This window comes from Taudactylus pleione, unplaced genomic scaffold, assembly GCF_031769625.1.
Source record: "Taudactylus pleione unplaced genomic scaffold, aTauple2 ptg000046l, whole genome shotgun sequence".
In the NCBI taxonomy this organism is placed as follows: Eukaryota; Metazoa; Chordata; class Amphibia; order Anura; family Myobatrachidae; genus Taudactylus; species Taudactylus pleione.
This window is the reverse complement of record NW_028284448.1, coordinates 12,677,508-12,704,676: the sequence shown is the minus strand read 5'-3', so window position 1 is coordinate 12,704,676 and position 27,169 is coordinate 12,677,508. Positions and strand designations below refer to the sequence as shown.

The window sequence follows — 27,169 nt, the reverse complement described above, 5'->3', positions numbered from 1 at the left end:
CCATCGGTCGCACCATCCAAACTTGCACCAGCCCCAAGCTAGGTGCAGATTCTTCAACAGAGTATGGCCTTCAATGTAAGCAATTTAGCATCTGAGTTCACAAGTACTTCAGCAAGTCTTGCATTTCTGTACACACACTGTGGGATGCATATGCTGTGTAACTTTTTAGCTACAGTTCAAATACATCAGACATTTACTTGACTATTGACATAGCTTCTGACTGAATCAGGTCTTTTTTTCTGTATTTTAACTAGGACATCACTGTCATTTGTAAGTAGCCATATAACTATGCTTTACCGGTTTTCTGTACATATTCCATGTGTGGAGGTCTGATGTCATGGTTGTGTGTGTCCTGAGGTGAATTTAAGAGCTTTGTGGTGGTCTTATGCCATGTGGGGCAAAACGGCTCAACTTTCTACACTTGCCACCATAATGGGGGTTTGTATTGTATACTGGCCTATATTGTATACTGGGTATTGCTTTCTAAGCTAACCAGCTGAATGCTCAGCTCAATACTGACTAAACGTCACAGTACCTTTTATCTTTTTTGTGAGTTGTGTAATTTCCACAAGAATGTAATCGATCAGATACAGTACCTTGTCTGACCAAGATATGATCATTCTGCCTGACTAAAATCTGGTCTGTGCTTGGAAAATTTGATAATCACATTCATTGGGAGGTATTTATATCAAAACACCATAAAAATTGTGCTTTTGTGTGAAAACCATTAATCAGGTGCAGAGGTCCGGCATTCTGTAGCCATGCCCCCATCGCAAATTAGCCTTGGACGATAATGAGTGGCATGGCCAATGCACACACGATATACGATTCACTTGTTCGGTTCAATCGCAAAATGATCATATCTGTATGTTCTGTCCAAAGACCCAGTCACTCAGCTGTTCATTTGGATCATATTATGTGTGGTCACATCTGGGTAGTAGAACAATGGCTAATATTCATCATGAAAACAAGGAGGGATGGGGGAAGGAAAAAGCGACGCAGCACTAAGGCAAATAATTAATATGAATGTGAGAAAATCAGAATAATGAAGATTAGATGAAAATTAAAAAAATAATAATTATTAGTGTTATAATAGCAAGATGTTTGTCACTCTATTTTAAGGTTTAAATTTTCTTGCACCTAATACCTGATTGCACAGTGCACTTTAATATAACATTTTCTTATACACCTTAGAATATCTATTGGTCTTTATATAGAGGTGATTTTTGAATTAATTTACCATTATTATTTTTCTTGTCATGTCAATCGTTGTTTTTCCTGTTGCCCACTGAATATTAATGATTTTAATTATTCTTGAATCAAAGTTAATTTTTATTCCATCTTTCAATCTTTGATATAGTGTGGCCCTAATATGAGAGTTTTCTTTTCCTTCTCCCCCCTTCATTTTGAGTAATATTCATCATGACAAGTCCAATTATATTAAAAAGTACATACTGCAGTTTATCTCTGTTACTTGAAATCTCTATCTGGTTCTCCAGGAACATGTGCCTAACTGGCTGAAAAATACCAATATATATCGATGGCCAGATGACATACGCAGGCTATTTCTACGTCTTCTACGAGAGGAGGAATTTATTGTTTCCCCAGTTGGAGAACTACCTGTGCTGCAAGTGAGAACTCTCTGAGAGTGTCCTTCATGTTTAATACATTGGATGAATGTAAGGGCATTGCAGGATCATTCCACAGACAAGCCCTGGGCATTGGAATCAAAGCTCAGAGCCATTAGATTTCATCTTCTATGTGTGCATCTGAAGACTCCTGGAAAAAATTATACAGTATAATGTGTTAGTATTAGGGATGATAGGGACCTGTCTGATGACGTGGTAGGTAGGCATGCATTTTTGGACAAACATGTGCAAATAACCTTATTTATACTCCATGATACGCCATGTTAATTGTAGAGTTTATCATAAATGTTTTGATTATCAGGTTTTTTAGGGGCTGATTGATAGTTGTACGCAAATAGTACAGTCTTTGTACACAGTGGCTGTGCTAAAAAATGCAAATGCCGCAGGAGGGATCTTGTGTTAATAAATGCCACGTGCCGGCATCTCCAATCTGCTGCTGTCTCCGAGTGTGCGGCATTGGATCAACTGCGTGAACATTAGACATCTGAGTAACCCCAAGATTCCTCAGGATGTCCGTTGAAATCAACAGCAAAGCCCAGATATGCCCCAATTATCTGGAATGCTGCCCTACACCGCCCACAAACGCTAGCAGCATGTCAATCATTTGAGGCACTGTGAGCGATATCTCAGGACCTGATCTGCCAATACGCATTGTATCACATGTGCAGGTCAGAACAAGAATTGTCAAACTGTGAAAATATCGCTCCAGCTATGAATCAGCATCTTAGTGCTTAGAATGTGCACCTTCAGCATGTCTCAGCACGTTAGCACCACTTATTATGTTCAAAATTAGGGTGTGGAGTCTAGCCTCCCCCTTTTTTTACTCCCCCAGTCATACAACCAGATTTCTCTATTCCTAAATTGCCTCTTTGAATTTTTGAAAAAAATTATTTTCCATTTAAATTGGCTTTAGAAATATTTTTTCAATTTTATATTTACATTTTCTTAACAACCAAGGAATTGCTTTTGAGTCAACAATTTGTCTTTTAGTCTAACATACCACTGTGGAGAAATAAATGAAATAAAATAATTGACTAATATTGATCAGATGTCTTGCCTCTAACAACATGTAAAGAAAGCTAAAATATGTCAGATTCATATAATCCTGAACTAGTTTTTTTTTCTTATTACTGATAAATGAAACTAATATGTTTAGGAATCTGTATGATATTTGGAGAAATAAGGTTGTGTAGCACAACATATAGTACGCGGGAATGCTGTTTACAAGCACATTACATTACATACAAATTGGTTGTTCTGAAGTGCTAAGTTGCAATAACTCTAAATAAATAGATGTAGTGGTATGTCTTAGGATGCAAATGACCAACGTTGATAAAAAAAAAACATAATTTATTGCTAAAAGAGAAGCAGAATAACAAATCTAAATTGCAGAATTAATAACATATAGAAGAATACATATATAAAGCGAACTTGGATCCACAATAATAGAGTCACAAAAGAGAAAAAAAATGCTTTGTGATATTTGCAACAAAATGATGTTATAAGATGTTACTCTTAGGCCCATGGTTATCACTTAGTAGATACAGTACATCCTTAACAAGTGTGTTCCGTGCCAGTACAGCAATGTTCCAGGGAATGGTGCAATATATATATATATATATATATATATATATATATATATATATAGAATATATAATAAAAAGGGGTGAGTAAAGAATGATTATTCACTTAGTCAATTTGATGTAAGAAATACATAAAAAGATAACATATATCACCTTAAATTCAAGCAATTTGCTAAGACTTTGTCTACACATAAGAATAAAATAAGATTTGTTTAGATGAATATGTGGAAACAGAGACTAAATAATAAGTAATAATAAAATGACCATGCATATTTAAATACAATATTTAATCTGTAGTTGTAAATCTGAGCTTAATATGAATATATAATAATCTTTTTCCTGTCAAGTCACTAGGGGGCCTATTCATCAAAACTAAAAAATCGATTGAGGTAATTAGGTTTAGAACTCACATGGAGTTCTACCTAATTACCGGAGGAATTCATCATTCCTCCTCTCCATCAGTATCACCTCCGAAAAGCTGTAATTTTTGCGATGTCAGCTTTTCAGGAAATAGATACTTTCCCTGCCTGCTCTAACTTATCGCAGCTGTAATCTGTGCTGTGCATGCGCCGTTACATTCACAAAATCTGCGCATGCGCACCACTGCCTACAGCTGCGGTAATTCTGTGTCATCCCCCCAACCCTCCCCCTCCTACCCTCCGCTCACCTCCCTGTACCCCACCTACCTGGCCTCTGCAGTCGTGGACCCCGACCTCCTGTCTGAAGAGGAGAAAACAGTAAAGTTTAGTAACACCTTCAAATTCCAAAAATACATAATTTTCGGAATTTGATGAATAGCATAATTTCCATATCCCCATACTAATGTATGGGGAGTGTGGAAATTAACGCAGGCGGACTTAACCAGGAGATATCAGTGATATCTCCTGTGTTAAGTGTGTTCATGAATACTAAAATAACAGTAATTAAGGAAAAAGGCCCTCATTCAGAGGCAGTCGCAAGAAGCGAGGGCTCGCTCTGAATGAGGGCGGCCGCTTGACTTTTCAAGTGCAGCCTCCTGGTTGCTAGCTGTGGATTACCACCCACAGCTTTAGCGACCGACCAGGTTGAAGGTCGCGATGGTCAAGACCATCGTGACCATAGGGGGTGGCGACAAGACCCTAAGGTTGGGTCTCGGCAACCGCAAGCCCCAGGGAGCTTCCTGTTCTGATCGAGCAGGAAGCTCCCCGCTGACATCACTGCTGATGTCAGTGCGGCCGCCCACAAAACGGCAGGCGTTCCTTAAGGAACGCCTCCGTTTGTGAAACCACCCCCCTGCCACAAAACGGGTGAAGCTGTCGATCAACATCGACAGCCGCCCCTTTTGTAGTGAGCTCCGGAGCGAGAGAATTTCTCTCTCACTCTGGGGCTTGCGCACGCACAGGGCCTAAACATGGACGCGGTTGCGAGCGCTCAGCGCTTGCGACCGGTTCTGAATGAGGTCCAATGTCCTTAAACCTGTTATCTTAGTGTTGATGAATAGGTCCCTAGATCAGTATTAGTTCTCAATACTTAAATATGGATATGTTATATGTACTCAGTAGAGGGCGCCATCAGGTAACTTTTTTATGTAACTATTTCATATTATTTTATTTTCCATGGTGATTTTTCATTGTGCCTATAAATATCAACTTTTGATGTATGTATATAATTCCACATTTCCAGTGCTTTCATTCTTTGCCCAAATTTATTTTCAAGAACTGTATGGTAATTTCTAAAGCATTATAATCAGAATGAAGTCTTTAATTAGTTAAGTATTTCCATTGTGAGGCTGTTCTGTACATGAGTTTTAATGTTTATATATATATATATATATATATATTATATACAGCATATATATATATATATATATATATATATATATACAGTATACATATATACATACATATTGCATAATCCAAAACGTTTAATTGTATTTTTATATTGTAGCAGTGTTTAATAAAATCTGAGAGATATGGAAGCCTACACTGTATTACAAGCAGCATTTTATATCAAGTACTTTACACATTCTCAAATATGTCATGAAGCATCAGTAGTCAAGTAAACTATGAGTTTATGACTTGGATAAATCTGTAAAATAGAAATCTGGTGCTGAGCAAAGCTGCATTCTAGTAATATTTCTTTGCTGTCATGTGTGGACAGAACCTTCCTTACAAGGCTGTACAGCTTTGCACACCAGCTAGTGAAGCAGTACATATTGAAGCTGAAAGTACAACCACATTTGGTGTTCAGAATCCCACAAGAACAACACCTGGAAGTCAGATGTTTTTCCTTCCATTATACACGTGACTTAGTAACAGTATTTTGGGACAGAGCCAGAGCCAGTATTATGGATTATAGGAATCGTAAACCCAGCTGTGCAGTACATCAGTAGAGTATGTGGGAGTCAGATATTAAATGCTTTCTGACATTTTAAGCATTGCAGATGTACTTTCTTATTGGCAGAACACCACTGAGACTGTGTTGTTGAGTTACAATTCTCCAATACATGAATCAGAGTAGATTTGCATTGATTTGTCACTTCTACATTTGGCCTGCTGCTATTCAGTCTCCAAGAAAGTTTAATTGATAAGTTACCTCACCTTCTGGGTACCAGAGTTGTGCTAATACGGCATGAAGATTGCATTTAGGCATATAGGAGCCCCTATGATCCGCACCCCCTCCTCGCCTCCCCTACTCGCTTTCTGCCCTTGACTTTGCTAACTACTTTACATCTAAAATTGATTCCATACGTTAGGACATCATATCCCACCAACAGTGGCATAGCTAGGATATATGGAGCCCAGAGCAAATTTAAAAATGGAGCCCCCCCCAATGTGCGTGCACCAAAAAATGGGCATGGTCTGGTCACAAGGGGCGTGGCCACTTAAAAATGGGGCGACAACATGACACACAACCCTATCTCGTCACTTTGAACATTCCTTTCCATATGCACCTTAATGCAGTCCCCCCTATGCAGTGCCCCCGGTTGTGGTCCCCTTATGCAGGCCCACAGTAGTGCTTCTTATACAGTACCCCCAGTATGCAATGTCCCCAGTAGTGATCCCTCTTATGAAGGCCCTCAGTAGTGCCCCTTATACAGTACCCCCAGTAGTGGTCCCCCTTATGCAGCCCCCCATTAGTTCCCCTTATACAGTGCCCCCAGTAGTGGTCCCCCATATGCAGTGCCCCCAGTAGTGCCCTTTATACAGTGCCCCCAGTAGTGGTCCCCCTTATGCAGGCCCCCAGTAGTGGTCCCCCTTACACAGACCCCCAGTAGTGGTCCCCCTTATGCAGGCCCCCAGTAGTGATCCCCCCTATCCAGTGACCCTCATATTGTGCCCCCTGAAGTGGTCCTCTGTATTCAGTGCCCCCAGTAGTCCCCCTCATGCAGTGCCCCCAGTAGAGATCCCCCAATGCAGTGCCCCAGTAGTATCCCCCTCCCGCACCACCGCAGTCCTCCTGGGCTGGCACACTCTGCATTGTGGGAGAGACATCATGATGTATCTCCCACTGCAGCAGCTGGAACTCATGAGTGAGCTCCAGCCTGGCTCTTGTAGTGGGCGCAGCAGCAGCTGACTCTCATTGGCTGCTGATTAACACACACATCGCCGCCACGCTGGTGGCGATGTGTGTATAAATACACCAGCCTAAGCCGGCCTCCCACCCTCCTCCTGGCGCTATTGGGTAAGCTCTCAGGGGGAAGGAAGGGGCTCGGCTGTGCAGCAAAGGACCAGCGCTGGGCGCACGGAAGCCTAGTGCCGGTTCTGAGTAAATGTGTAGTGCTGACCACACTCACTGTGGTTGGCACTACACTGGCTAACTAGGACAGGCTGGTACCATCTCAGGGCACGAGCCCCTGCAGCCCTGCCCTAGTTACACCACTGCCCACTAGTTCTCCAGCACCCCACCCTCTCCCGGATCACCCTTCCCCATCCATTTTACCAACTCTGACATCCTTCTCCCCTGTATCTGGAAAGGAAGTCATGGCCCTCATCTGGTCCCCCCCCTTCCACCTCCCCCTTGACCCTGTCCCTTCCCATCTCCTCCGCTACCTCTCCTTGTGCCTGTTCCCATCTTGCCCACCTCGTCAATCTCTCCCTCCTATCTGGCACTGTCCCTTCTGCTTTCAAACATGCCCTTGTCTCCCCCACTTTTAAAAAACCTACCCATGTTCCTAACACTCTCTCCAACTACTGACCCGTCTCTCTCCTCCCTTTTGCCTCCAAATTCCTTGAGCATATTGTTTACAACCACCTTACCACCTTTCTTTCCTCTCACTCCCTCCTTGACCCTTTTCAATCTGGCTTCCATTCTCTTCACTCCACTGAAACTGCCCTCATGAAAGTCAGTGATGACCTCCTTGCTGCCAAATCCAAGGGCCACTACTCTCTGCTCATTCTCCTTGACCTCTCTGCTGCTTTCGACACTGTGGACCACCCTCTCCTGCTGCAAATCCTTCACTCCATTGGTCTATGTGACACTGCCCTCTCCTGGCTGTTCTCCTACCTCTCTGACCGATCCTTCTCTGTCTCCTCTCATGACTCCTCTTCCATCCCACATCCTCTTACAGTAAGTGTTCCCCAAGGTTCTGTTCTGGGATCTCTCCTATTCTCCCTCTATATGTCCTCTCTAGGTGAACTCATCAGCTCTTTTGATCTCCAATATCATCTCTATGCTGATGATACTCAGATCTACCTTTCCTCTCCTGAGCTCTCCCTCCTTCTCTCTTCAAGCATATATCCGATTGTCTAAGACTGAGCTGATTGTCTTCCCACCCTCCTACATAACCTCACTTCCCAATATTACCTTATCAATTGATGACACAACTATGTCCTCTAGCCCCAAAGTATGCTGTCTTGGAGTTATCCTGGACTCCTCCCACTCATTCAAACCACATATCCAGGACTTCTCGCAGTCTTGTCGTTTCCATCTAAAAAAAAAATTCCAAGATCAGACCCTTTCTCACCCAGGATGCTACTAAAACCCTCATACACTCACTGGTCATCTCCAGATTGGACTACTATAACCTCCTCCTATCTGGCCTCCCCAACTCCCATCTCTCTCCTCTCCAGTCTGTTCTCAATGCAGCTGCTCGGCTCATCTTCCTCTCCAAATGTCTACATTCATCTCCCCTCTCCTACAAGCCCTCCACTGGCTCCCCTTCCCCTTCAGAATACAATTCCAGGTTTTTACACTCAACTACAAAGCCCTCACTCATTCCTCTCCCATTTACATCTCTGACCTCATCTCCATTCACTCTCCTGACTGCCCTCTTCGTTCAACAAATGCACGCCACTTCTTATGCCAACTGATTACATCCACTCCCGCCTCCAAGATTTTGACCATGCTGCTCCTGTTCTTGGTGGAATGAGATAACATTCTTTGGATGCAAAGACGTTAATTAAGCCACACAAACAATTTTATGTTAAAAAGACATTCATTACAAAGTAAAAGAAAAAGTAAATTATTAACACTTAACTTGCTTATCAGATCATCTACTCAGAACATAAATGGTTTCCTTCCCAGGAGCCCCTCCAACACCTTGGAGCTGGATCTCATACATCGAGCAATAGGCTGATTGTATACTGACAAATGACAGATTATATAGGAGAAAAACTCATACATAAGCATTTTAACAAGTATAAAGGTCATGTTTGGAAATATACATAAATATTAATAGACAGTAGGGGGCACTGTTGCCTCAATTATGAATGTTGGCAATCTCCACAATTTATGGTGTATGTACTCAGATATACTGAAGGTAAGACAATGTTTACTTAGGATTAAGTATGTCTGGTCACAAAACTAAACAGTGACCTTTGCTTTTCTCTGTCAAAAACACCTTATGCAATGTCTGACCACCTTCTAATGTCTGCCCATTATCTATTGCCTGATACATTTATAAAATCACTACACACAATATGGCTTTCAGCAACCATTTTCTGAACTCCCATTTCATGCGCCCCACTTTTGGAACTCTGTCCCTCTCCCCATCAGACTCTGTACATCTCTAGAATCCTTCAAATGGGCTCTCAATACCCACTACTTCATCAAAGCCTTCCAGCTCTCATCCTAAACTGCTGCTACATGCTCCAGACTGTTTGTCTTCCCCTCCCCTTTAAAATATAAACTCTTAATAGCAGGGCACTCTACCCTCTTGTGCTTTTCTTTACTTTATTTTATCTATTTCTTACACCTCACTAGGGCACCTAACACTTGGTTGCTTATGCTGTTTCTATTTGGGTGTTATGGTCGCTATTGTCGCAATGTATATTATCCATGTCCTTGTACTGCACTGTATTGTATGTCACTTATTTATGTACTTTGTAAGGCGCTGGGGAACACTTGTGGTGCCATATAAATAAATGATAATAATATGACTGAAAAAATGTCATGCACAAGATCCCCCAGACCTGGTGCCTATGGCAAGGCTTGCCAAGGGACATCTTGCTCTTAGAATATATCATATTGTGATTGGCTCTAGGAAGAACAGAACCCTCACAGGATAGACTAACATGCTTCCTGAATTTCCATTAGATAACTCTTCATGTTTAAACGTAAGTTATGTCTTTGCATTTAAAATCAAGGACAGAACTACCAGTGGTGCAGCAGGTTCACTGCACTGGGCAGAACTTGGATTCATACAGACTCCATCTCTAAGTTTAGCACTCAACTAAACATGCTGTTCTCCATGCTTGCTAAAGTTCTCACGAGATACCCCTTTTTGGGACAGCAGTTTTCAGAGTTTTTACCACATTTTAAGGATTGATACATTCCACCCAGGGCCCGTAAGAGAAATCTCTTTGCCTGGTACACTCATGTTTTTGGTGCCCCCATCCTTCCCCAGATGGTATAGGCCGGTTGCCCATCGTCTCATCCCATCTGTGTCTCTCCAGAACCATCCAAGTGTCTTCAGCACAATCCCTAAGCATCTCTCCATCCTCTATATCTCCACCATCAACCTCATGCCCCTCTCTGCATCTCCAGCAACTGCACCCCTCCCTGCCACTGTGTCTTCCGGCATCAATGCCACCCCTCCCCATTATTGTACCTCTCTGACTGCTGATACCAGCACTCCCCCCCCGGGTCTTTCCTGCTGCAGCACAACCCCCTTGAGGTGCTCCAGCCCAGATCCCACACTTACCTTGTCTTTCTCTTGGGGCTCCGCTTCCCTTCAGTAGTGCAGCATGCAAAATAGTTGCACTGACCGCTGGGGCAAGGCTTTCTCTTCATGTCTGTATGGAGGCAGGCTGGGCATGCGACAGCTGTCAGGTACTGGGCCCATAAAACTTGGCGCATTCATTAATCATTTGCTTCACTAACACATACTGTATAGGTAATGGATGTCCAAGAGTGTAAGTTAATGTAAGTCTCAAAGCCCCTACTCCTGACATGTGATTCACTCTGCTTTTTCAAAAGGCAGAACTCACTAATAGGATTTCAGTCATTGAAATAGCACTCAATTAGCCATATGAGTAGCAGATTGGCATGACTTAACCAAGAGTAGTAGTATTTGATTTTTCCTGCATCGTTATCTATTTGCTTGTTCTATTTACAAAACAATGTGGTGTTTTATAGTAACTACAGAAAATAATTAAATGTAACACCATTCGCTTGTTGCAAATTATTAGTGCTCCTACACTATAGAGATAATTGAAACAAAAAATAAAGCATCTCCATATTCTCAAATAATTATCTATTGTCACAGAGGGAACTGTGGATAGACATATCAGTAACCAGGAGCTGTAAGAAGAGCCATCTGGCCAGTGGCAGCCCAGCCAATGCCAACCTGTCACTTAGGCATTAGTCACTCAGCCACAGTCCCTCTACAACGTGACCAGGGAGTGCAGCTGTCAGTGACCACATGGAGGAAGGGGAGAAAGGCTAGAGGTGAGACGGGGCTGCGTTCAATATATTGTGAGGTGGGGGAGACTATCTTTCTTGTATTGCGCTGGTTAGAGCTTGAGGGAAATGGGGAAAGGTATTTCTAATATATGTACTGGGGATATAGGGTCATGGTGCTAGAAGATGGAGTCTGTAGTGTCTCAGATAGGGTGCTGAGGTGAGGTGGATGCAGAAAGATGAATACGGGGCGCGTATCTAATTTCTGAGAGCAGGTTATAGTTGTAGCTTTGAAGACGTACTTTCTGGAAAAAACAGTGTGGTGTGTATGGGGTGCAGGAAGTTGGTGGACAGGTAAAATGTGGAAGAACTGGGTACAGAAGTACAAGGAGACATGTATTATCTTGGAGAGGTAGGAAGTTTGGGGCATGTGTCTGGAGCTTATAGAGGTATTACCTGAGAGTGGTGACTAGGTGTCAGGGGTCTCAGTAATATGTAATTGTAATGACAGAGGTAATATGGATCAAGGGGTTAGATTGGGACCCAAACCAAATTTTTGCACCTGAGCCCACCATTCGATCATTCCGCAACTGGTTAAAATCACCTTTTTGCATTAGAGCACAAGTTCTCAAACTCGGTCCTCAGGACCCCAAACAGTGCATGTTTTTCAGGTCTCCTCAGAGAATCACAAGTGAAATAATCAGCTCCACCTGTTGATCTTTTAAAATGTGTCAGTTAGTAATGAACACACCTGTGTACTTGCTGGGTGTCCTGGAAAACGTGAACTGTGTGGTGTCCTGAGGACCGAGTTTGAGAACCTCTGCATTAGAGGTTTGATGCAGCTGCATGATTGAACCAAATGAACGACAATGGGAACAATGTACATTGGTTTATTTCAGTCTTCAGACGTTTGCCAGGGTAATCATGTGAGTTATAATGGATTTAGCATTTACTATGGATACCTATGTGTCAGCCTCTATTGTTGTGATTCTTCCAAATCATAGCTTGCTTAGATATCCTGTGTATTGGGGAAGATGGATTATTGCTTTGTGTATGGATGGATGATTGTTGTTATATAGTAGAACATTATCTCAACATTCACCACCAGAATACAAAATAACAGAAGACAATGACTCTTACAGACATTTTTCTGATTATTATATTTATAAAGTGCTAATATTTTCTGTAACAGCTGGGGGGAAAACAAAGACAGCATTATTTGTAATGAAAGCTATTGTCTAAGAAGCCATGGACTAATCCACATAGGATTCCGTGTCTCCTGGGACCTATCCCTGCTGAGCAATTGGCGGTATTCTAACCACTAAAGCCAAAGAAACATTTGCAGTACCTCCACTTCACTTGCTTCACTGTATTCAGTTGGACTGATGTACAACTTATTCAACATAAACAGAAACTTGAGGTACGTAGTTGGACTCCAAAACAAAGTGTTTGTCTGGACCTCTCAGTTGTTTGTTTTGTATGAGTGATTTCTGTATGCTGATATTGTCTGTTGCTTAGTTTTTAATGTACGCGATTGTAGGTGTTATTTACTGTTATAAATGCATAATTAACCATTATAATAATGAAATAAAACAAATAAACCAGGTATCTTTTGCATTGTCTGAAGGCAATGTTGATGAGTCCACCATAGAAATACACTGAATAATGCTGTGGTGTATGGGGGATACCAAGATTAATGCCACCTGCCTTGGACCTGGACTATCCAGAAACCATTAGCTATGGAAATATGAAACAAGTGTTGAACATTATGGCATAAATTCAAAATGTTATAGACAGGACTGGGACTAATTTCACTTGTACTGAAATCATTATGCTAGATGCTCTTTAAACTAAATCTGTAATACGAGATATTTTGTTGAGAACTTTCTCGTGTAACCACATATTTGAATACTACTTATTCTAAATTTTTAATTCATCCCTAACTATATAATTATATGATTACATTTCTATGTTTTCATAATTGCATGACGGCACTAACTAATCCTGTAACAGTCCATTGCAGACATCTAGTGGTGGTCAATTAATATCACACTACAGAACCGTAATTAGACATTTTGTTGGCCTCATGCAGGGCCGGATTAATACTTGTGGGGGAGCCGGGGCAACTAAGTTGTGGGGGCCTCATCAATAAAATTGCCAGGGGGAAGAAAGGGGGAAGGGAGAGAGAGGGAGGGTAGAGAGAAAGAGAGAGAAGTTGAGGGAGGGAGAGAGAAAGAGAGAGAAGTGGAGGGAGGGAAGGAGAGAGAGGGAGGGAGGGGAGAGAGAAAGAGAGAGAAGTTGAGGGAGGGAGGGAGAGAGAAAGAGAGGGACAGGGAGATAGAGAGAGGGACATGGAGTAAGATAATTAAGGCCTATTCATCGTCACTTAATTTTTACAAAAGTAGAGGAAAATTAAAATTTTCACCTGCAATTGTAGAAATTAAGTTATCGGGCCATTCATCAAGGAGGTAAAGCAGGAGATATCACAGATCATTCTAGCGATTGCTCCCGCTTAAGGCTCGCAACCCGCTCCTTCCCTATGAGAGGAGTCCCGAGTTGTGAAGAGACCTCTGTCCAGCTCCTTCCGCCGGACGTCGGGCTCTTGTGCACATACATGACCCGAAAGGAGCAGTGAAAAGATTCACTGCTCTGAAAGGAGAAGTGATACACTTTGGGGAGACAGCTGATTTTCGGATCAGCTGTCTCCGTGCTGGAACAATTATGAATTGCTCTGGCGCTCGAGTAGAGTTAGAATGTTAATTATCGGGGTCCAATAATTAATATCATGAATAGACCCCTAAGAGAGGGAGAGATAGAGAGGGAAAGGGAGAGAGACAGGGAGGGGGAGAGAGGGAGGAGGTGAGAGAGAGATAGAGAGAGAGAGGAAGGGGAGAGAGAGGGGGGAGAAAGGGAGAGTGAGAGAGATGGGGAGAGACAGAGAGTGAGATAAAGGAAGAGAGAGGGAGGGGGAAGAGAGGGGGACAGCAGTAGGGGACAGAGAGAGAAGTGGAGGGAGAAAGGGAGTGAGGAAGAGAGAGATTGAGAGGGAGGAATGGAGTGTGTGCACACCCTCTCAGTAGCACACTTAGCTGTTATAGTACCAGCTTTCTAAAGGGGGTGGGCACTTCGTATCATTAGGCCCCACCCTCTACTCACCCGCAAATCGCAGCATTATTTCATCAAAGTGAGTTTCCACAGTCGGCCACAGTCATGTCTATCAGTTAGGGTGCTGCTGCACTGCTGTGCTGTGTGATGCTGCTGGGAGGCGGGAACCAGCCAGGGAGATTCTAGAGTGGCCAGGTTCTGGACAACGTTTGTGGCATTGTGGGGGCCCCAGGACTACCGCTCCGACTATAATCTGGCCCTGGCCTCATGGGGAAGGGCCAGGTAAGAAATAGGAGCAGCCAGGAGATGCTGGGGATAAAAGAAGAGGAAGCTGCAAGTGAGAATGATAATAAACAGAAAATTGACAGGCCTGAACAGCGCTCCCTGCCCTGCAGTGTCCTGTGCCATGGCACAGGTCGCACCACCCTAGTTATGGCCCTGTCACACTAGATAGTGTTTCACTGTAATTATTCTCTACTTTCACTGGAGATTGATTTATCCAGGAAATTCTAACAGAACAATGTATTTTGTATTTCTTATAGGGACACTGCCCACGGGGATCACTCAAATGATTATATAAGAAAATTTAAACACCCCTGCCCAGGAGCTCGATTCTATTTTCAGTAACCATTAGGTGATCCTTTCGCAATATTCGAATAAACAGAGGAAAGCTAAGGCGCCATCTCAAAAATGTGCCCCGTCTTCTTCAACACGTTCTGATCTGGGTACCTCGGAGTCATCTAAAGTTATAGCTTCCCCCTTAACTGCTAAAGAGATCTCTGTCTTTGTGATGCCATTCATGGATAAGCGATTTGATGACCTCCAGACCCGTTTAAATGCAGGTCTGGCTCAAATTGATTCTCATGCCTCTCGCATTACAGCAACAGAATTGAGAGTTAGTGATACAGAGGATCGTTTGCAATCTTGTCAAACCGAGGTGGCAACTCATGATAGGCTCACACAACAACTTCAGGAAAAGTTAAATGATCTAGAAAACAGATCCAGGCGAAACAACTTAAGGTTTGTAGGGATACCCGAGTCAATAACAGGTTCAAATTTAACCTCTTTTCTTACCACAGACTTGTCCACATTATTGGGGATCCTGGATGATATCGAGGTTCCACATATTGAAAAAGCTCATAGGATTGGAGCTGAGCTCGAAGGCGCTCGTCAGAGATCTCGCCCCGTGATTGCACGATATTTAGATTATAGAACCAAAGAAAAGGTTCTTCCTGCATATCATAGGTCCTGTGAGTTAATCGTTAATCAGCACAAACTCCTAGTCTTTCAAGACTTTTCTGCTGTGTTAACCCAAAAACAAAAATAATTTACTGAAGTCTGTTACTTTCTTCATAATAAAAATATTAGATTTACCTTACTATACCCACCAAAATTACGGCTTGTGGAAAATGGTTCTCAACTGTTCTTCACAGACCCTGCTACTGCAATATCACACTTCATGACCAATAGATCACCAACTTGTTCCCCAAACAGTTGAGACATTTGTAAGATCTATTTTAAAGTTATCGGTTGGTGGGGAATGTCCTCCTGGGTGGGGAATTACAGCACTTCTGTTGTTTCTCCTTGTGTGTTAGACTCCCGATAATTCTCTAGATTCCTTTTTTGTTGTTGTTTGTGCGCACCTCAAAACCTAGATGGTGCTCACTACTTTTTTGGTTAATGAGAAAATATTAGAAAATGGTGTTATGAGACATTGTAGATTGCATTTAATGATTGTACACTGTAGCTGCAATTCTATTTATAGTTTCTATGTTAATTTTTTTTACTCATCTAGTTATTGTACTGGATAGTTATTATTCTGGTCAAGGAGCCTGGTGGGAAACTGCCGATTATACATGTGCAAACTGGCGAATGAGGACGTTTCTGCTTTGTGTCTTCTCCTGGTTGGTCAGGTGAGTAGCCATGTCATCTTCTAATACAAGTATTTCTACTCCTCTCCCCCTTAGGCCATTACAAATACTTTCCTGGAATGTTGATGGACTAAACACGCCTATAAAGCCTAAAAGGGTAGTAACCCATCTTAAAAGATTCAATCCAGATGTGATATTTCTTCAAGAGGCCCATTGGATCTCTAGTGAAAACAATTCATTGGATAGGTTCCTGTATAACTACCCCTTTCCATGGAAAAGCTAGAGGAGTGGCCATACTTTTTCGAAGAGACTTACCGATTTCCATATTATCACAGACAATTGATCAGGATGGACGTTATATTAAAATGGATGTTAAGGTATTCCATACTATAGGTACACATTGGTTAACCTACAGTGTATCCGGAAAGTATTCACAGTGCTTCACTTTTTCCACATTTTGTTATGTTACAGCCTTATTCCAAAATGGAATAAATTCATTTTTGTCCTCAAAATTCTATACACAATGGACCTCATTCAGACCCGGTCGCAAGCGCTGCGCTCCGTGGTGCCCATTTTCCAGTCGTTTTTAGAGCACCGGACCCCACTCCAAGCTCTGTTAATTTGGCCGGCTTTATTCACATCCAACCCGAACAGGGAGCCACAGTACTGGAGTATTGTTAGAAGCTTGAGGCCTCTATGCTGGTTGGTAACTACATTTTCGTTATCAATTAACCAAGAAACGTGGGGCCTGACTGGGTGATACACAGCTACTTCCAGACACGGAGGCTTGTGTCAGTTGAATATACAAGCCTAACACTACTCACTTTATTTGGAAACCATAGACGGATTCAATCACTATAGTACAGTGGACATACTGTTGCCATTCTACAAGGTATCATTCACAATCCTGTGATAAGTATTTGCAACTGTTGCACTTGACTGCTCACAAATTTACAGACTGTCAACTTATTATCCGGGATACAGCACAGCTTGATATACTTTTCAGCTATACAGCATCATTATCCAATTATTCACCTGTTCTTTAGTATTGCTATTTATATGTTTTTTATTTTCCTTATTCCTTATTATTCATTTGTCTTTATATTCATTAGTTTATGTGCATTCTATGATATTTTAATACCTTCTTTTCTTGATTATTAAATTTACACATTTATATTTATTCCTGTCTATCAGCGCGGTATTTCTTTCTATTTATATCTGTAGACCTCCCAGTTAGGATTGTCTCGAGGCACAAATCTGGGGAAGGGTACAGAAAAATATATGCTGCTTTGAAGATCCCAATGAGCACAGTGGCCTCCATCATCCATAAATGGAAAATTTTGGAACCACCAGGACTCTTCCTAGAGTTGGCCGGCCATCTAAACTGAGTGATCGGGGGAGATTTGCCATAGTCAGGGAGGTGACAAAGAATCCGATGGTCACTATGTCAGAGCTACAGCATTCCTCTGTGGAGAAAGGATAACCTTCCAGAAGGACAACCATCTCTGCAGCAATCCACTAATCAGGCCTGTATGGTAGAGTGGCCAGATGGAAGCCACTCCTTAGTAAAAAGCACATGGCAGCCCACCTGGAGTTTGCCAAAATGCACCTGAAGGATACTCAGACCATGAGAAACAAATTTCTCTGGTCTGATGAGGCAAGATTGAACTCTTTGGCGTCAATGCTAGGCATTATGTTTGGAGGAAACCAGGCACCGCTCATGACCAGGCCAATATCATCCCTACAGTGAAGCATGGTGGTGGCAGCATCATGCTGTGGGGATGTTTTTCAGCGGCAGGAACTGGGAGACTAGTCAGGATAGAGGAAAAGATGAATGCAGCAATGTACAGAGACATCCTATGTGAAAACCTGCACCAGAGCGCTCTTGACCTCAGACTGGGGCGACGGTTCAACTTTCAGCAGGACAACGACCCTAAGCACACAGCCAAGATATCAAAGGAGCCGCTTCAGGACAACTATGTGAAAGTCCTTGAGTGGCCCAGCCAGAGCCCAGACTTGAATCCGATTGAACATCTCTGGAGAGATCTGAAAATGGCTGTGCGCCGACGCTTCCCGTCCAATCTGATGGAGCTTGAGAGGTGCTGGGCGAAACTGCCCAAAGATAGGTGTGCCAAGCTTGTGGCATCATATTCAAAAAGAATTGAGGCTGTAATTGCTGCTAAAGGTGCATTAACAAAGTATTGAGCAAAGGCTGTGAATACATGTGATTTCTTCGTTTTTTTTAATATTAAATTTGCAAAAATCTCAAAAAAACTTTTTACATGTTGTCATTATGGGGTATTGTGTGTAGAATTTTGAGGACAAAAATTAATGTATTCCATTTTGGGATAAGGCTGTAACATAACAAAATGTGGAAAAAGTGAAGCGCTATGAATACTTTCCGGATGCACTGTATATGCCCCTAACACAAATACCCATGTATATATTCAGAATCTAGGTCAACTCCTTAAGAGTCTAACTAATTACCCGCTTGTTGTAGGGGGAGACTTTAATATGGTAGAGGATCCTTTGGGAGACAAGTCATCACTTGCACCTAGACTATCCTCTGCACATTGTCAATTACTTCGCTCTTTTGCAATTAATTTAAGTTTAGAAGACCCCTGGAGATTATTAAATTCAACAGATAGGACATGCACCCATCTTTCCATGGTACATGGATCCCTCTCATGGTTCGACAAAATTCTAATATCAGATGAGTTGATGACTCATATTAATTGGGTAGACATCCATTATATAATTGTCGGATCATGCCCCTTTTTCAATAGCCCTGTCTCATCCACACATGCACCAGACAGACCGAATTTGTCGATTCCCTTATTATTTAGCTAATTTGTAAGACTTTAAATCATATCTGACTTATCATTGGACTATGTTGATGACAATTTGGAATATTGGGACCGCCCGATTCTTTTTTGGGACAGCTCTAAGGCAGCCATGAGGGGCTACATTATGTGTTGCACAAATAGAAAGAAGCCAAGGTGGAGTAAAACTCCCTTAGATCTGCTATGATTGACTCTTTTCAGGCTTACTCTGCACATCCATCTAAGGAGGCAATGAATGCCTATAAGCAAGCATGCGAACTACTAGAGACCTATTTGGCGACACAAGCAAAACATTGATTAGACTACACAAAATATAAATATCATCGATGGGGGAATAGAGCTGGTAAACTATTAGCAGTAATGTCGAAACCATCTCGACGACACCATACTATAATTTCTTTGAAACATCCGTCTACAGGAGCAATCTTAACTAATCCCAAGATATTGCTGCTCAATTCCTGGAATATTATGAGAACGTATTCTATTCTTCCCCAATAGATCTTGTAGTTCAAGAGCGTTTCCTAACTGAAGAAGTGTTGCCCTGCTTAATCTCGGAACAGAAGGAAGCACTGGCAGGTGATATTACATTAGAGGAGGTGAATATGGCTATATCGTGCCATACTAACGGTAAAGCTCCGGGGCCCGGACGGTCTTTTGGGAGACTATTAGTCTTTTGGGAGACTATTACCGCATGGTACAGCCTCATGTTGCTCCAACATTGTTGGCACTGTATCAGGTGATTCAAACCAGAGGTTCTCCTTACCCTGCTTTCATTGAAGCATATATGACGCTCATACCAAAACCTGACAAAGACCCTAATCTATTATCTATGCCCATAATTATGGCCATTATTATGCTAAGAACCTCTTTGATGTAATATAGCAGTATTGTTATTAGGTTTAGCATGGTTAGTGTGCACTTGCATTTTTTCTCTTTTTCTGCTTGCAGCAATACTAGTCTCAGCAGGTAGCACCTCACATTGTGCTTAGGGTATGCAATCTAGGGCCTCTCCCACTATGCATTGTTTGAACTGTATCAGGTGATTCAAACTAGAGGTTCTCCTTACCCTCATATTTTCCCACGTAGCAAAATATGCTATTAAGCCTAGATGCTCACAAGGCTTTTGACATGGTGCTGTGGCCAGATTTATTTAAGGTATTGGAGGGGCGGGGCTTTGGGGCAAGATTCATAGATCTGTTACGCTATTTTTACAACCCCTCCACCTTTTTACTAATTAATGGGATTATAGGACCGAGTTTTTTTCTAGAGAGGGGTACCCATCAGGGTTGCCCTCTATCTCCTTTACTATTTAATCTAGCATTAGACCCCTACTGAGAACACTCCAAAAATGGGAAGTTTTTCGGGGTATAGAGGTGGGCTGCAAGGAAATTTAAATTTGGGCGTTTGACGATGATATCCTTCTATATATAGCTAATCCTGATCAGTCTCTTTCTCAAATATTTAATGATAGATTTATTTGGCTCCATCTCTGGTTTCCATGTTAATATGGAAAAATTTACCACAATGTTACTCTACAGTAAGAATATATGCCTTCCTGGTCTACTAGGTTTCCTTTACAATGGGCCAAAACTCATATACAATATCTGGGAATAGTTCTGCCCCACAATCCCACAGATTTATATAGGCTTAACATAGGTCGGGCTATACGTACCCTTACAAATTATGTAAAGGGTTGGTAACTCTTACTACTGTCCTTCCTAGGGAGAGCTAATTTACTTAAAATTGTGGCAGTGCCTCGCCTGCTACTATATATCCTAAACAATCACTCCCTATAATCTTGACTAAAGCGGATGTACAATTGATAAATGCCCTGTTTCGTAAATTTATCTGGAAGGGGGGCTGTTTGCAAATTGCTTTACAAAAACTTTGCCAGCCAAAATCAAATGGAGGCATTAATTACCAAGATATAGTAACTTACAATCATGTGGCCCTCTTAAGGAACTTGCATGACTGGCTTCATAAAACTTTGTTTTCTCCACCAACATGACCAGGAAATACCAGATAATCTTAAATCGAATCCTCTTTTGTGGATGACCAGGAAAATTTGGCATATCCTCAGACATAAGATGGGCTTAAATGCTTTCCACTCCCTATACTTACCTTTATTCCAAAATCCTAATTTTCTGGACGGCATGGCTGCTCATCCTTTCACTTTGTGGAGACTAGTGGGGGTATACAGAGTTGGATATTTGGTATCCATAGAAAACAAAAGCTTACTAACCTATACAGAGGTTTCTTCAAAATTTGCCATGGTTAGCCCTTATCTTTTAGCTTTCCTACAAACCCGTTTTTAGGTAACACATGTTATTGGTCATTTTTCAGATGAGGATTGGGATAGTACTTTGGATTGCTTTTTAAAGCAACCTGTACCTAACCACAAGGCAATATCTGTCCATTATATATTTTCCAGAGAAATTTTGGATCATACTAAGATAACTGGGGGTATGGCTGGTTGGTTGACCCACTTCCCTACTCTAACTATGTCAACACTGGAAAAGGCCATTTTGTTTTCCAGGAAAACACTACCATCCAGCATGTACACTGAACTCTTTCTCAATATATATCATAATACCTATCTATACCCATTTCAGCGTTTTCAAATGGGGACCTCGGAAAGTCATGCTTGTTCAAAATGTCATCAGGAGGGGGCTGATACATTTCATTGTCTTTGGGCCTTCCACATAGCCCAATATTTTTGGCACTTTATTCGCCGCCATGTAGAAGTGAAACTTGTAAATTTTGTGCCTTTTACCCCGGAATGGGCAATCTTAGGTATATTTGATTTTAATATACGAATGACTATGGCAAGTAGGAAACTTTTATTAGCTATCAGTGCCGCTAGTAGGAATATAAATTTTGCAGGGCTGGATAGACAGTACACCTCAAATGCCTCTATCCTGAACAAATGTTATTTTCTGTTCAGGATGGACTGCGTGGAAACACTTCTATATAAAGAAAAATACGTGGAACGTTTCTTTATGGTATGGGAGTCGTATATACAGTGCCTTGCAAAAGTATTCACCCCCCTTTGCATTTTTCATGTTTTGTTGCCTCACAACCTGGAATTAAAATGGAGTGTTTGAAGGTGTGCATCATTTCATTCACAGAACATGCCTACAACTGTGAAGTTGTGTTTTTTTTTATATTGTGAATCAAACAACATTTAGGAGAACATAACAGAAAACTTCAGCATGCATAACTAATCACTATAAAGTCAGTACTTTGTTTAGCCACCTTTTGCGGCAATTACAGCTGCAAGTCGCTTTGGATAAGTCTATGAGCTTTCCACATCTTGCCCCTGGGATTTTTGCCCATTCCTCAAGGCAAAACTGCTCCAGCTCCTTCATGTTGAATGGTTTCCGCTTGTGAAGAGAAATCTTCAAGTCTGACCACAGATTCTCATTTGGATTGAGATCTGGGCTTTGACTAGGCCATTCCAACACATTTAAATGTTTCCTCTTAAACCACTCCAGTGTTGCTTTAGCAGTATGCTTCGGGGTCATTGTCCTGCTGGAAGGTGAACCTCCGTCCCAGTCTCAAATCACAGGCAGACTGAAACAGGTTTTGCTGAAGAATATCCATGTATTTAGCACCATCCATCTTTCCCTCGACTCAAATCAGTTTCCCAGTCCCTGCTGCTGAAAACATCCCCACAGCATGATGCTGCCACCACCATGTTTCACTGTGGGGATGGTGTTCTTGGGGTGATGGGATGTGTTTGGTTTGCGCCAACATAGCGTTTTCCTTGGTGGCCGAAAAGTTAAATTTTAGTCTCATCTGACCAGAGCACCTTCCTCCATACATTTGGGGATTCGCCCACATGCCTTTTGGCAAACTCAAATCGTGTCTTCTTGTTTTTATCACATAAGGTGCATACACACACAACGATTTTTTGAACGATTATCGATAACAATATCGTTAATCGTAGAAACAATCGTTCACTTTCTGAGCTAAAACTATGAACGATTATCGTTCATGCGCGTTCACGTTTGTAGTTCAGTCAGACTGACCAACTGAACGATTTTCAGTAAGGGAATATGCAAAAATCGTTTGTAGTTCATAAAAATCGTTCATTACACTTTAAAAAATCTGACAGATCATCGTTCAGAAAGTCGTTGATAACAAAATTGTTGTGTGTTTTCTGGCCACTCTTCCATAAAGTCCAGCTCTATGGAGTGTATGGCTTATTGTGGTCACATGCACAGATACACCAGTCTCTGCTGTGGAACTCTGCAGCTCCTTCAGGGTTACCTTTGGTCTCCGTGCTGCCTCTCTGATTAATGCCCTCCTTGCCCGGTCTGTGAGTTTTGGTGGGCGGCCCTCTCTTGGCAAGTTTGTTGTGGAACCATGTTCTTTCCATTTGATGATGATGGATTTGATGGTGCTCCGGGGGATCATCAAAGAGAGCTCCTTGGTCTTCATGGTGTGATGCCTCTCGCTTAGTGGTGTTGCAGCCTCTGGGGCCTTTCAGAAAAGGTGTGTTTATACTGACAGATCATGTGACACTTAGATTTCACACAGGTGGACTTAATTTCACTAATTATGTGACTTCTTAAGGTAATTGGTTGCACCAGAACTTTTGAGGGCTTCATAGCAAAGGGGGTGATTACATATGCACATGCCAATTTTCAGAATTTTATTTATAAAGATTTTTTATATATATTTTTCTTATTTCACTTCACCAAATTAGACTATTTTGTGCAGATCCATCACATAAAATTCAGATAAAAAAAAAAAAAAATTACAGGTTGTAATGTAACAAAAAAGGTAAAAAGCCAAGGGGGGATGAATACTTTTGCAAGGCACTGTAGATAGTCTCCCACTCATAACTAGTAAACAAATCCATGATAGCTTTAGTAATACCACATGGTATCTTACCAGGTTAGTGGCACAAGACCCACCTATTTCCTTAACTTAATCAATAAGAAATTCAATAGGTTCCTTCCCATGGCTCCTGTTATAGTGTTTTGGAATCGCGGCTGCAGTTGCTCCTGATTATTGTTTATTTTTGCTGTCTTTTTTTCATTTGTTTTATTTATTTTATTTATATGTTGACAGTCTATATGTTACAATGTGTATGTCACGTGACTTATTCTCACACTATCAATATTATCTATTCTTGTTTATGTGTGATTTTCTAATGTGACAACATTTATTCAGACTCTATTACATATTGTATTTGCTACACACATTTTTCTATACTATGATATTTGTTAATACTTGTTCTATGATGTCTCAATAAAAAATTGTTTAAAAAATTATTTTTTTTATAGAAACAGAAGAGTGTCAATGTTCAATAAGATAGAACAGTCCTTTCATAAGTTTTCCCACCATGGGCTGACTATAGCATATATTACACAAGTTGGGTACGGTATGCTAGTGCTCACAATCCCGACAGGGTTAGGATACAGACACTTGTCGGTCAGTATCCTTACCCCCCTCTCCCTGTTCTAACACTCCCTCCCCCGCACCCCAACCCTCCTCCCCCTTAGTGCCTAACCCTAACCCCCCCCTAGTGCCTAACCCCCTAATCCTAACCACAGTACTTACCATTGGGATGCTGGCAGTCGAGATGCCGGCACCAGGATTCTGACAGGTGTCAGGATTCTAGTGTCGGCATTCTAAGCAGCAGCATCCCGACTGTCAGGATATTGACTGGATCCCATATTACACAACTTTATCTGATATTTTGTGTGATATATTGTTGTTATGTGGGATTGATTTAATTATTAACAGCACAGCAGCCCTGGTAAATGAAAATATAGCTACAGTAGTATACTGTTAACTAATAATGATTTTCTTATATTATAATCTTTTGCGACATTTAGCGATGAATTGTGGAGTATAGTTCATCTCATACGTTATGTAGGCAAGAAATGTTATGTTTGGAGAAAAACAACTAATGGACCTATATCAAACTTTGGGCTAAATGTAATAGACTGCGAGCTGGCGCCACTGCTGGAATACATGCGAGCATGCCAAGCTAGTTTAGCCTTTAACATGCTTGCTGCTTTAAAAATACGGACATACTCGCATGTATTCCTGCAGCGGCGCGGCTCGCAGTGTATTACATTTAGCCCTATGTATATATGGTTGAATCACATGGTTGCACCTTAGTAATGCTATGTCAAGTAACCTTTGGCATATCTGATGACTAATTAAATCTAATACGCCATGGACAGAGCCACCTAGAGATTAGTCAGTTACTGGGGGAATTGCTACACCCCACCAGGTTCCCTCTGCAGAAACTGGGCTTGGCTACACTTTCTTGGCAGGTCTGGCTCTGAAAATGGCCATTGGAATGGTGCCATTGAACTGTTGTGGCTTTTCCACATCACGTCATGCCTTGGCACAGCATAATTAATTATGTTAAATAAGGGGGGTGGGGGGGGCAGATAGCACAGCATAGTTGAATATATTAAATAAGTTGGGATGGTGGCACAGCATAATTAAATATATTATATAAGAGAGGGTTGTGGCGTATCATAATTAAATATATAAGGGGGCAGTTGGCACAGTCTATAATAGTTAATATATAATGGTGTATGTGATACCATAAAATACATTCCAGGGGAATGCTGTGTGGTTGTGATGTCCTCTGTATTTTATGGAGGTCATTGGTCTTCTCTATTACATGTTACTCATGTAAAATGCTTTTTATATTATATGGCGGACATTGATGCTCTCAGCATTTATATGGCGGTAACTGTAATGTTCTCTACATTATATAGCAGTCACTGTAATGCTCACTGCATTGCTGCGTGTTTTGTATGGCAGTCACTGTAATGTTCTCTGCATTATATGGTGATCACTGTAATGCTCACTGTGATGCTGTATGTATTATATGGTGGTCACTGTCATGTTCTCTGCATTATATGTAGGTAATTAATGTTCTCTGCATTATATGGCGGTCCCCCCCACACAAAATTCCTTAGTCACAATCTATATAATTAATCTATTATATAATGAGTTTAAGTTTCTGTCCCTGACATGTACAGTGAGGGGTAGATGTTCCTCCTCCTTGAGCCCGCTCTCTGAACAGCGAGCTGCTCTTGATCACACAGCAGAAATGGAGGGGGCCACTACAAGCCCTGCACACTCTGGAGGACCCGGAGGGTAAATCCTGTCTAAACTTCAACAACAGGAGTATGAGTTGGAGAAGGATGGGACCCCCGAGCTCCCTGTGTGACTGCACAAAGGAAACAGTGAGTCTCAACAGGACTCAACTGATGCTGCCCTGTTGGGATGGCAACCCAAAAGCCCTTTCCAGCAAGTGTCAACTAAGAACAAGAGGTCAAAGTGAGTGAGGCCATGGAAGAGGAGTGGTTATTGAGCTGGGCAAGTGGCTTTATGTCTGTGATATAGGTCTGTGAGGCAATATGTCTCAGAGGAAAGAAAGTTCAAAACTAGAGGAAAAGGGAGAGGCACAGGAGGACTCAGGGAAGAGTGAGAGCCACAGGAAAAGGGGGAGAGACAGAGAGAGAGAGGGGAGGCAGGCAGAGAGACAGGGAGAGAAAGGGGACAAGGGGCAGATATAGAGAGATATTGGATAAGGCAAGGATAAAAACAGGTGGAAGTTGGGAAGTGGAGGAAGAGAGATGAAAAAAACTGCAATGCTGGCATAACTAGTGACTCAGCAAATGACTACTACAGCATACTAGTTTTATACAAACACACAAAGAAGCTAACATGGTACTTTCTGCATCTATACATAAATATATTTTATAGCGACACCCCAGGCAGGATAGAGGAACTGCATGGGTTGTGACAGTTGCAGGGTTCTAGAATGAACACTAGTATAGTGATTGGGTACACTGTCAGTACACTAGGCAGCTATTAATGTAATGCAGATTACATGACATTGCGATCTGCAAAGATCACCCGAGCATAAGGACGCCCATTGCTGCCTTCTTACCTGTGTGTGACGACGCATACCTAGGTAAATATCAATAACATCACCGCAACATCGGCGGCCATCTTGGCCATGCGGCAGGTATGACCTGCCACAGCCTCGGGAGCTCTTCAGACACGCAGAGCTGCATATGCACTCCCAGTGGCTAATTTATGCACGCCCATGTAACGGCGTTCAAACGGACAGACACGCCTGCTTTTCTCAGATCACCCCCATCACCAACCCCAAACGCTGACACCTTATTACTCACTCTGCGATGGATTCCTATGTGTGTCCGTGATCGCAGGGCGATTACTGCGCATGTGCAGTGCGGCTTATACGCATGCGCAATGGCAATGGCTCGATTGTGGGCGTAATCTCCTTT

At 41.9% G+C, this 27,169-nt stretch overlaps 1 protein-coding gene across 4 annotated transcripts in view; it reads left to right on the top strand.

Moving 5' to 3' along the window:
• Positions 1-17,039, top strand: part of TRAF3IP2 (TRAF3 interacting protein 2) — a 56,754-nt gene extending 39,715 nt beyond the window's left edge. For 3 of the 4 annotated variants that reach the window (XM_088460421.1, XM_088460419.1, XM_088460417.1), the window contains 2 exons: positions 1,500-1,631; positions 15,954-17,039. In XM_088460421.1, the coding sequence (XP_088316547.1) occupies positions 1,500-1,631; positions 15,954-16,034 (213 nt within the window). In that variant the 3' untranslated portion in view covers positions 16,035-17,039. Of the gene's footprint in view, positions 1-1,499; positions 5,011-15,953 lie in introns of those variants that run through there. The other variant, XM_088460420.1, reaches the window with a different exon arrangement.
• The last annotated feature ends 10,130 nt before the right edge of the window (positions 17,040-27,169 follow it).